General features: G+C 30.5%; 1 protein-coding gene across 1 annotated transcript; it reads left to right on the top strand.

Annotated features, from left to right (window-relative positions):
• The first annotated feature begins 2,260 nt into the window (after positions 1-2,260).
• On the top strand, positions 2,261-6,807 carry LOC122716519. Its single transcript, XM_043939678.1, has 3 exons — positions 2,261-2,593; positions 6,246-6,367; positions 6,474-6,807. Exons 1-3 carry the CDS (start codon positions 2,261-2,263, stop codon positions 6,805-6,807), a joined length of 789 nt encoding a protein of 262 aa, XP_043795613.1.
• The last annotated feature ends 3,246 nt before the right edge of the window (positions 6,808-10,053 follow it).

Raw genomic sequence — 10,053 nt, forward strand, 5'->3', positions numbered from 1 at the left:
GTAATTTTATTTTTCTTTACAGTGGAATTTCGACAGCGAGGGAATGAAATCGAAATTATAAAATTCTAAAATTTGTTTTGCATTTGCAGAATATTTTTTATTATATCACGATGGTCTGGCGTTAAAATTTATCTGCAAATACTGATTTCTGACATTACTGCATTTGCAACTGGAATTTCATTTTTACGTAGAATTTCGACAAAGAAATTGAAGAAATGGAATCGAGGAATTAAAATTTATTTGTTATTGGAATTTCATTTTTAGAATTTTTGATAATGAAGAAATGGAATCGAGGAATCGAGTTTCATCTAAAATTGTTATTAGAATTTCATTTTTACATAGAATTTTTGATAATGAAGAAATGGAATCGAGGAATCGAGATTCATCTAAAATTGTTATTGGAATTTAATTTTTACATAGAATTTTGATAATGAAGAAATGAGATCGAGGAATCGAGATTCATCTAAAATTGTTATTGGAATTTCATTTTTACATAGAATTTTGATAATGAAGAAATAGGATCGAGGAATTAAAATTCGCCTAAAATTTATTTGCTTATTGAAATTTCAATTTAGAATTTTTGATAGTGAAGAAATGAAATCGAGGAATTAAAATTCACCTAAAATTTATTTGCTTATTGAAATTTCATTTTTAGAATTTTTGATAATGAAGAAATGGAATCGAGAAATCAAGATTCATCTAAAATTGTTATTGGAATTTTATTTTTATGTAGAATCTTGACAATGAAAAAATGGAATCGAGGAATCGAATTTCATCTAAAATTGTTATTGGAATTTAATTTTTACATAGAATTTTGATAATGAAGAAATGGAATCGAAAAATTAAAATTCGCCTAAAATTTATTTGTTATTGGAATTTCATTTTTAGAATTTTTGATAATGAAGAAATGGAATCGAGGAATCGAGATTCATCTAAAATTGTTATTGGAATTTCATTTTTACATAGAATCTTGACAATGAAAAAATGGAATCGAGAAATTAAAATTCGCCTAAAATTTATTTGCTTATTGAAATTTCATTTTTAGTATTTTTGATAGTGAAGAAATGGAATCGAGGAATTAAAATTCGCCTAAAATTTATTTGCTTATTGAAATTTCATTTTTAGAATTTTTAGTAGTGAAGAAATGGAATCGAGGAATTAAAATTCGCCTAAAATTTATTTGCTTATTGAAATTTCCTTTTTAGAATTTTTAGTAGTGAAGAAATGGAATCGAGGAATTAAAATTCGCCTAAAATTTATTTACCATTGGAATTCCATTTTTCTTACGTAGAATTTCGACAGTGAAGAAATAGAATCGAAGAATCGAGATTCATCTAAAATTGCTATTGACTTTTTTATTTTTATATAAAATTTTAATAATTAAGAAATGGAATCGAGAAATTAAAATTCGTCTAAAATTTCTATTGGAATTTCATTTTTACGTAGAACAACGAAGAAATGGAATCGAAATTCGTCAAAAAATTGTTTTCCACCATTGATTTACATTTACAGTAATTAGCTAAAATTCATCGCAACCTGTAAGTATCGATTTCTCCATTTGCCATTGGAATTTAATTTTTCTTACGTAGAATTTCGACAGTGAAGAAATAGAATCGAAGAATCGAGATTCATCTAAAATTGCTATTGGAATTTTTATTTTTATATAAAAATTTAATAATTAAGAAATGAAATCGAGGAATTAAAATTCGCCTAAAATTTATTTGTTATTGGAATTTCATTTTTACGTAGAATTTCGACAGTGAAGAAATAGAATCGAAGAATCGAGATTCATCTAAAATTGCTATTGGAATTTTTATTTTTATATAAAAATTTAATAATTAAGAAATGAAATCGAGGAATTAAAATTCGCCTAAAATTTATTTGTTATTGTATAATTTCATTTTTACGTAGAATTTCTGCAACGAAAAAATGGAATCGAAATTCGTCAAAAAAATTGTTTTCCATTTGATTGATTTACATTCACAATAACCACCTACAATTCATATAAATATCAATATTTCTCCATTTGGAATTTCATTTTTCTTACGTAGAATCCCTCGATTCGACGAGGAAAATGGAATCGAGAACACAATCCAAAAATTTCTTTCCCCGCTTGATTCCACGAAAAGAAAAAGGAGAAGAGGAGGAGGAGGAGGAGAAGGAAATTCGTGCGCAACTTCACGCACAAAATTGGAAAAATTCTCAAGTATTTCATAACCTAGGAAATCCGAATCGCGCAACATGTGGATAAATTTCAATTATGATCGGATTGTACCTTTTAGACATTTACGTGGAGCAATTGATGCTGAACAAAGACGTTTACATAGACACTAACGGGGCGAAGCTCGTTGTGAAAGTTGCGTTCATTAATTTCCCACCGACCGAGGTCAACGAGCGCGAACGTTCCTTGAAAAATGAGACGATTTACGTTTACGGATTCAGATGCGGCCAATCCATACACTTCTCCATGCCCACCGAGGAGCTTGTCAACAAAATGAAGAAGGCATTGTTAAAGATCGGCATTTTTAAGGCGAACGACACCTTCCCCATTTGCCACATCTTCACCCATCTAAGCGGTTGCGCCTGCGACATGGTGAGAATTAATATTACAATTATTATTATTAGTAGTATTAATTGCTCCTAAGAATAATCTGCTATTTATGAGAATTTTATGAGAATTTATGAGAAATTTCCCTGCACAAATTTCCCCAGCTCCCTTTCGCACCCTTCTCGTTCCCCTCCTTCGTGAAAGCAGGGAACGACAAATTTTTATTTAATACTAGATTTATGGACAGATTGATACCTATATATATTTTTTTTTACTGAAATCTATGTTTTTGTTAAAATTTTTTGTAAACTTCACCCATAAGCGGTTGCGCCTGCGACATGATGAGAATTAATATTACAATTATTATTATTATTAGTATTAATTGGTCCTAAGAATAATCTGGTATTTATGAGAAACAAATTTCCCTAGACAAATTTCCCCAGCTCCCTTTCGCACCCTTCTCGTTCCCCTCCTTCGCGAAAGCAGGGAACAAGGAACGACAAATTTTTATTTAACACTAGATTTATGGACAGATTGATATCTATATATATATATTTTTTCTTTACTGAAATCCGTGTTTTTGACGGGTTAAAATTTTTTGTAAACTTTATCTAAGCGGTTGCGCCTGCGACATGGTGAGAATTAATATTACAATTATTATTATTATTAGTATTAATTGGTCCTAAATATAATATATGGTCCTATATATAATAATAATCTGGTTGGTCCTATATATATTGGTCCTATATATAATAATAATCTGGTATTTATGAGAAACAAATTTCCCTAGCTCCCTTTCGCACCCTTCTTCGCGAAAGCAGGGAACAAGAAACGACAAATTTTTATTTAACACTAGATTNNCCTATATATGATAATAATCTGGTATTTATAAGAAACAAATTTCCCTAGCTCCCTTTCGCACCCTTCTTCGCGAAAGCAGGGAACAAGAAACGACAAATTTTTATTTAACACTAGATTTATGGACAGATTGATACCTATATATATTTTTTTTTACTGAAATCTATGTTTTTGTTAAAATTTTTTGTAAACTTCACCCATAAGCGGTTGCGCCTGCGATATGGTGAGAATTAATATTACAATTATTATTGGTATTAATTAGTTCTAAATATAATATATATATAAATATAAATATAATATCTGGTTGGTCCTATATATATTGGTCCTATATATAATAATAATCTGGTATTTATGAGAAACAAATTTCCCTGGACAAATTTCCCTAGCTCCCTTTCGCACCCTCCTTCGCGAAAGCAGGGAACAAGAAACGATAAATTTTTTTTTAACACTAGATTTATGAACAGATTGATACCTATATATATATATTTTTTACTGAAATCTATGTTTTTGTTAAAATTTTTTGTTTAAATTATTTATTTAAAAATCTATAGATTTTTATTTACCTTTAGTTGCCTTCAATACGTTTTTTTACACGTAAACTCTATCTTGGATGTGTAATTTCAGTATACATATTTGTTAGATTTAAAGGAAATATAGTTGGATATATATTTTATAATAGTTTATATTTAAAATTATTTTATAAAAAATTAATAGTTTATTTTAGTTGGTTAAAATTTATTTTAGTTTTTGTTAAAATTTTTTGTAAATTATTTATTTAAAAATCTATAGATTTTTATTTACCTTTAGTTGCCTTCCTTTAGTTACACGTAAACTCTATCTTGGATGTGTAATTTCAGTATACATGCTTGTTAGATTTAATGGAAATATAATTGGATATATATTTTATAATAGTTTATATTTAAAATTATTTTATAAAAAATTAATAGTTTATTTTAGTTGGTTGATTTATTTATAACTTATTTTTTAATGAATAAAATTATTTGTAAATTAAAAATTTTAATTTTAATAATCAACTTATTATTCATAAATTAATATATAAAATAGATTTTATTGGTATATAAAGTATTTAAAGAATAAAAATAATAATAAAGTAATCCAATAATTAATTAAAATTTATATTTTATAAATATTTATGTGTATATGAAGATTAAATAAAATAAATATATATATATATATTTATATATATAAGATCCAGACATTGAATGATGGTCACTGAAAAATTCTTCTAATTGAAAGAGAAAATTCTTTCGAATTTTATTTTTATCAAAAAATCCAGTGGTCTCTTTGTATAATAATTCAGGTATTGATGCCAAATCTAAAAACGATTGTAAAACACACGAAGGGATCCTGCTTTCACAGTATTTTCTTCATTATCACCGTGTTTTTATTTCACTTTCGCTCTCAATATCCGAAATAATACGCATTCTTTCTCTTTTACGTATCTTTCTCTTTTATGTATCGTGATAATTTTCATTCCCACCGTCGTCAGAATCTTCAATTTCGTTTACACTGTCAAATTCTTCCTCGCTTTCGCGTAACTCGTTTATATCAGAATCCGATCCAGATTGGTCTTTATTTATTCTGATTATTCTTTTTATTCTTCTTTTTTTATCAATTCCGTGCCTTTTCGAGACTTGTCCATAATAATATAAACGAAAAAAAAAAATATATTTTTTTGAAAATATCTGGAAATATTCAAATCTTTACTTTCAAAGATAAATTTTTCTTATTTAACCTTCCAAAAATACATAATTCATTCTACAAAAATCTACAAAAATCACTTCTTTTCTCTGCAAAATTCATCATTGAAAGGATTATTCGTTGTCATATATACAATTATAAGCTTGTTACTTCTTCTAATTCATTGTTATTTCATTTTTCTTATTTCCCAATAATCGATCCATATAAATCAACCTGTCGTAATTTTCGTAAAAATAGGTATACAACATCTAGAAACAATGAAATAATAAATGTTTATAAATATATTTTCTGCGTTAAAAACCAATACACAATTTTTTACAAAACGCATTGTTGAAATTATCTCTCACGTGAATCTTCAAAAATCATTTCTTTTCTCTGCAAAATTCCAAATGATTATTCGTTATCATATCACAATTTTTCTTATTTCCTAATAATCCATATAAAATTATTATCATATAAATTATTCCGTTATAATTGAAGAATTTTCGTAAAAATACAACATCTAGAAACAATAAAATAATAAATGTTCCAGAGAAACCGAGTAGAAATATATATTTAAAAATAATTATATTTATATAATTATTATATAAAAAATAAATATATTATTATTAAAAATTAATACAAAATTTTTTACAAAACGCACTGTTGAAATTATCTCTCACGTGAATCTACACAAAAATCACTTCTTTTCTCTGCAAAATTCCAAGTGATTATTCGTTATCATATCACAATTTTTCTTATTTCCTAATAATCCATATAAAATTATTATCATACAAATTATTCCGTTATAATTGAAGAATTTTCGTAAAAATAGGTATACAACATCTAGAAACAATAAAGTAATAAATATTCCAGAGAAGACGAGTAGAAATATTAAATATACTTGCTGCGTTGTATCATTAAATGCACAATACTCAAAGAACAATACTTGAAATTTTTTTAATCATAAAACCCGTGAAATTTCTCCTAAAAAAAACTCCCCCCTTTCGAGCAATTTTATAATAATACCACCCACAAACGACGAGCACAGATAGTACTCGTAATTTTGAAATTCCTTTCTTATCGATCTTGGGCAACGGATCGATAAATCGGTAAACGTTTTCTCCTTTTTTTCCAGGCCAAGGTGGCCATCAAGGATCCAACGCCGTACGTGTTCAGGGGCCCGTTCGAGCTGTTGGATCCCGGGAACAACTTCGCTGGCCAACTGGACATCGACATCACGGTCAGAAACTTGGGAAGGTATTTCTCTGTTTCGAGGGGGCCTCGTTTGAGAATCGTTTGGGAAAACGAATCTCGAAAGGGGGCCTCGTTTGAGAATCGTTGTGAACTTTTCTGGTTCTGGCAGGGCGCTCGTGACGCCGTACGTGCTCGCCCCGAAATGCTTCGTGTTCAAGAACGAGCCGGACGGGCCGGAGTTCAAGTGCCAGGCGTCGAGGATGAGCGGTGGGATGGACGGCTCGTCGCCGCCGCCGAGCGCGGAGAACACGGTGAGGGAGGATTTGTTGGACACGGGCCCGGCCGGTAACATGATGGCCGACGTGGCCGCCATCTCCCCCGCGGCCCCCCGCCTGGCTCTCGGGAGCCCGCCGCCCAAACTGCCCAGGCCACCCCTCGTAGACCCGACCCTGGTCAAGAAGAAGCCCAAGAAGGACAAGAAGAAGGCGAAGAAGAAGAAGTAGAACTCTTCCTTTTCTTTTCTCCCCCTTTTATTCAAATTTATTCAAAATTCGCGCCACGAATTTTTACTCTTCGTCGTCTTATTATTCGTATTTCTTGGATTCGCCAAGATTGAGTAATAAGAGAAGAAGGAATGTTTGGATGAGCGATGTCTTTAATCTTGGAGCTTTTTTTTTTATTCTCTTCGAAATAAATTCGTCGAGAGGACGAAATTTCATTGATTCTCGATTAATTCGTTTCCAATTTTGGAATTTGCGAGTTGGGAAATGAGAAAGAGGCGGATTGAAAAGCGGTTAACGGTATACGGGGAGAGAGGGGGGAGAGGGTGTTTCTCACGAGGAGGAGAGACGTATACGATTATGATTTATGTCGAGTCGAATCGAGCCTGATTTACGGGAGTGTAATGTTCTATTAACTGTGTGGATATCGGCCCTCCATTTCCGAAACGCGAATCGAACAAGTGTTTTCCCATTTAAACCCACCCTTCTCGATTGTAATAATCTTTTGTCCTTTGATAATGGTTTTATTCGAGAATAATAATTGGAAGGGATTGAAAATATCCAGTAATTAAATTGGCAATACTAAATTATTGAAATGATTGCACAATTGATTTTTCGTTTATGAATTTTTATTTAGGTATAGAGATATCCAAGGAATTAGAAATAAATCGAAAATACTGTTATCGTTTTGCAAATTTTTAATCGACTTCAATTCTATATAAAGTGGTTGCACAATTGATTTTTCCTGATTTCTGCGAATATTCATGTAGGAAGTAGAACTCGTGTTATTATTTATTTATTATATTCGTATTATTTCGATTCAATCGAAATGGTTGAACTATTGATTTGAACAATGCGAATATAGATATTCGAGTATGGAGATATCAAAGGAATTGAAAATAAATCGAGTCATTATTGTTCAAATTTTCGATCGATTTCAATTCTATCAAAGTGGTTGCACAATTGATTTTTTCTGATTTCTTTGAATATTCAGGTATCGAGATATGAAAGGAAATAAGTCAAGTCATATTGTTCAAATTTTCAATCGACTTCAATTCTATCAAAGTGGTTGCATAATTAATTTTTCCTGATTTCTGCGAATATTCAGGTACCAAAATATCAAAGAAATTGAAAATAAATCAAGTCATACTGTTATGGTTCAAATTTTCAATCGATCGATCCAATCGAAATGGTTGAACTATTGATTTGAACAATGCGAATATAGATATTCGAGTATGGAGATATCAAAGGAATTGAAAATAAATCGAGTCATTATCGTTCAAATTTTCGATCGACCAATCCTATCAAAGTGGTTGCACAATTAATTTTTCCTGATTTCTGTGAATATTCAGATATAGAGATATCGAAGGAATTAGAAATAAATCGAAAATACTGTTATCGTTTTGCAAATTTTCAATCGACTTCAATTCTATCAAAGTGCATAATTTTTCTATCAATTTGCATAATTAATTTTTCCTGATTTCTGCGAATATTCAGATATACCAAAATATCAAAGAAATTGAAAATAAATCGAATCATACTGTTATCGTTCAAATTTTCAATCGATCTGTCAAAGTGGTTGCACAATTGATTTTTCGTGATTTCTGCGAATATTCAGGTGTCGAGATATCAAAGGAATTGAAAATAATATCATATCTGTTATCGTTCAAATTTTCAATCGAATCCATCGAGTATTAAATTAGCAATACTAAACTATCGAAATAGTTGCACAATTCATTTTTCGTGATTTCTGCGAAATATTTAGGTATCGAGATATGAAAGAAATAAATAACAATATCTGTGATCGTTCAAATTTTCTATCGAATCCATCGAGTATTAAATTAAGATATTTATATAAATAAATAATTAAATATCCTAATATTAATTAAACTATCCAAATGCACAATTGATTTTTTCCTGGTTTCTACGAATATTTGGCATCCACTACCTAATATCAAATATTGAAGTGACTCATCGTTAAAATCCTCGTTACACTTTAAAAAAAAAAAAAAAAAAAAGGAAAAGGAATTCCTACACTTTTTCCTATACTATTCCTATACTTTTAAAATTAAATACTTTTATTTATAATTCTAAAAAAAAAAAAAACACTAATTTTCTTTTCTTAAAGAAAAGGGGATTACTCGTTGGTACTCACGAGTATAAAACGGCTATAGATAAAACAGCGTGGAACAGCGTGCAGCGTCGTCCCACGAATAACTGTCGGCTACTTATTATTATTTATTTTCCACGGTGGGAGGAGCGAGCGAGTTTCGAAAGCGCCTCGCGTGCATCGATTTGACTTAGCCTCACGGTTACCGGTATCCAGTAACGACTTCCTGTCGTAGTTGCCTCGTAGTTGCAACCACCTGTATATACAGGGTGTGTCCGCAATGAATTTACTCGGCCGCGACAACGACAACGCCGACTTCCTTCTGCTTCGTCTCTTTTACAATTACATATATATTTATATATTTCCTATCGAGAGCAAGCTTCCATTCGAGAAAGAGAAAAAAATAAGGAAAAAAAAAAAGAAAGAAAAAGAAAAAGAAAGGAAAAATTATATTATAGGCGTATAATTCTTACATGTTGAGTGAAGAGGATAGGAGTGTGTAGAGGATGCGGAAAAAAAAGTGAAATTTAAGACGGTTGAAGAGAGTTTAAATGGGCGCACGTGCGTTCTGTTTGAGTTTTATTACTATAAGGGACACGGTGAAATTTGTTTGCTAGGAGGTTAATCGATTACTCGCGTAACACGTGAAATACGCACGATATGCGGAAATGAATTATTAATGCGACACGTGACCGCGACGCGCTAGTGCTCTCCACGGCGGAGGCGGAAGTCTGGGAATAAATTAACCCAAGAATCCCGCTCAACTCTGATTTATTTTATCAATGATAATCGCGCTTTGATTAAACATTTTTATCCTTTTATACACGTACGATCGACTTCCTCGTGGAATCGATACGTATTTATATCAAGATATGACAAATAAATTTTTCATTTCTCTCTGGATAATAAATTCATTTGCGAATATTTCCAGTGTTGTTATTTTTAAATATTCGAAATGAAGTATATACGTACTCGAGGACACACGAATTATCAAAAATTTTCATTTTTTTCCGAATAATCTTTCGAAACTCGTTTGAGAATTACAATCCTTAAAATATATCATACATATCGAGAGATACTTGTGTTCCACGTGAGTTGAAAATTAAAAATTTTCATTTTTCTAAATAATAAATCTTTCA

This window comes from Apis laboriosa, unplaced genomic scaffold (genome assembly GCF_014066325.1).
Source record: "Apis laboriosa isolate Shangri-la unplaced genomic scaffold, ASM1406632v1 scaffold46_cov150, whole genome shotgun sequence".
In the NCBI taxonomy this organism is placed as follows: domain Eukaryota; kingdom Metazoa; phylum Arthropoda; class Insecta; order Hymenoptera; family Apidae; genus Apis; species Apis laboriosa.

What these genes read in the sequence shown, in the direction of transcription:
- LOC122716519 (XM_043939678.1), top strand. Translation starts at nt 2,261, where the DNA reads ATGATCGGATTGTACCTTTTAGACATTTACGTGGAGCAATTGATGCTG. An exon ending in GCGGTTGCGCCTGCGACATG is followed by an intron (nt 2,594 to 6,245) that starts GTGAGAATTAAT and finishes CTTTTTTTCCAG; the next exon opens with GCCAAGGTGGCCATCAAGGA. An exon ending in ACGGTCAGAAACTTGGGAAG is followed by an intron (nt 6,368 to 6,473) that starts GTATTTCTCTGT and finishes TGGTTCTGGCAG; the next exon opens with GGCGCTCGTGACGCCGTACG.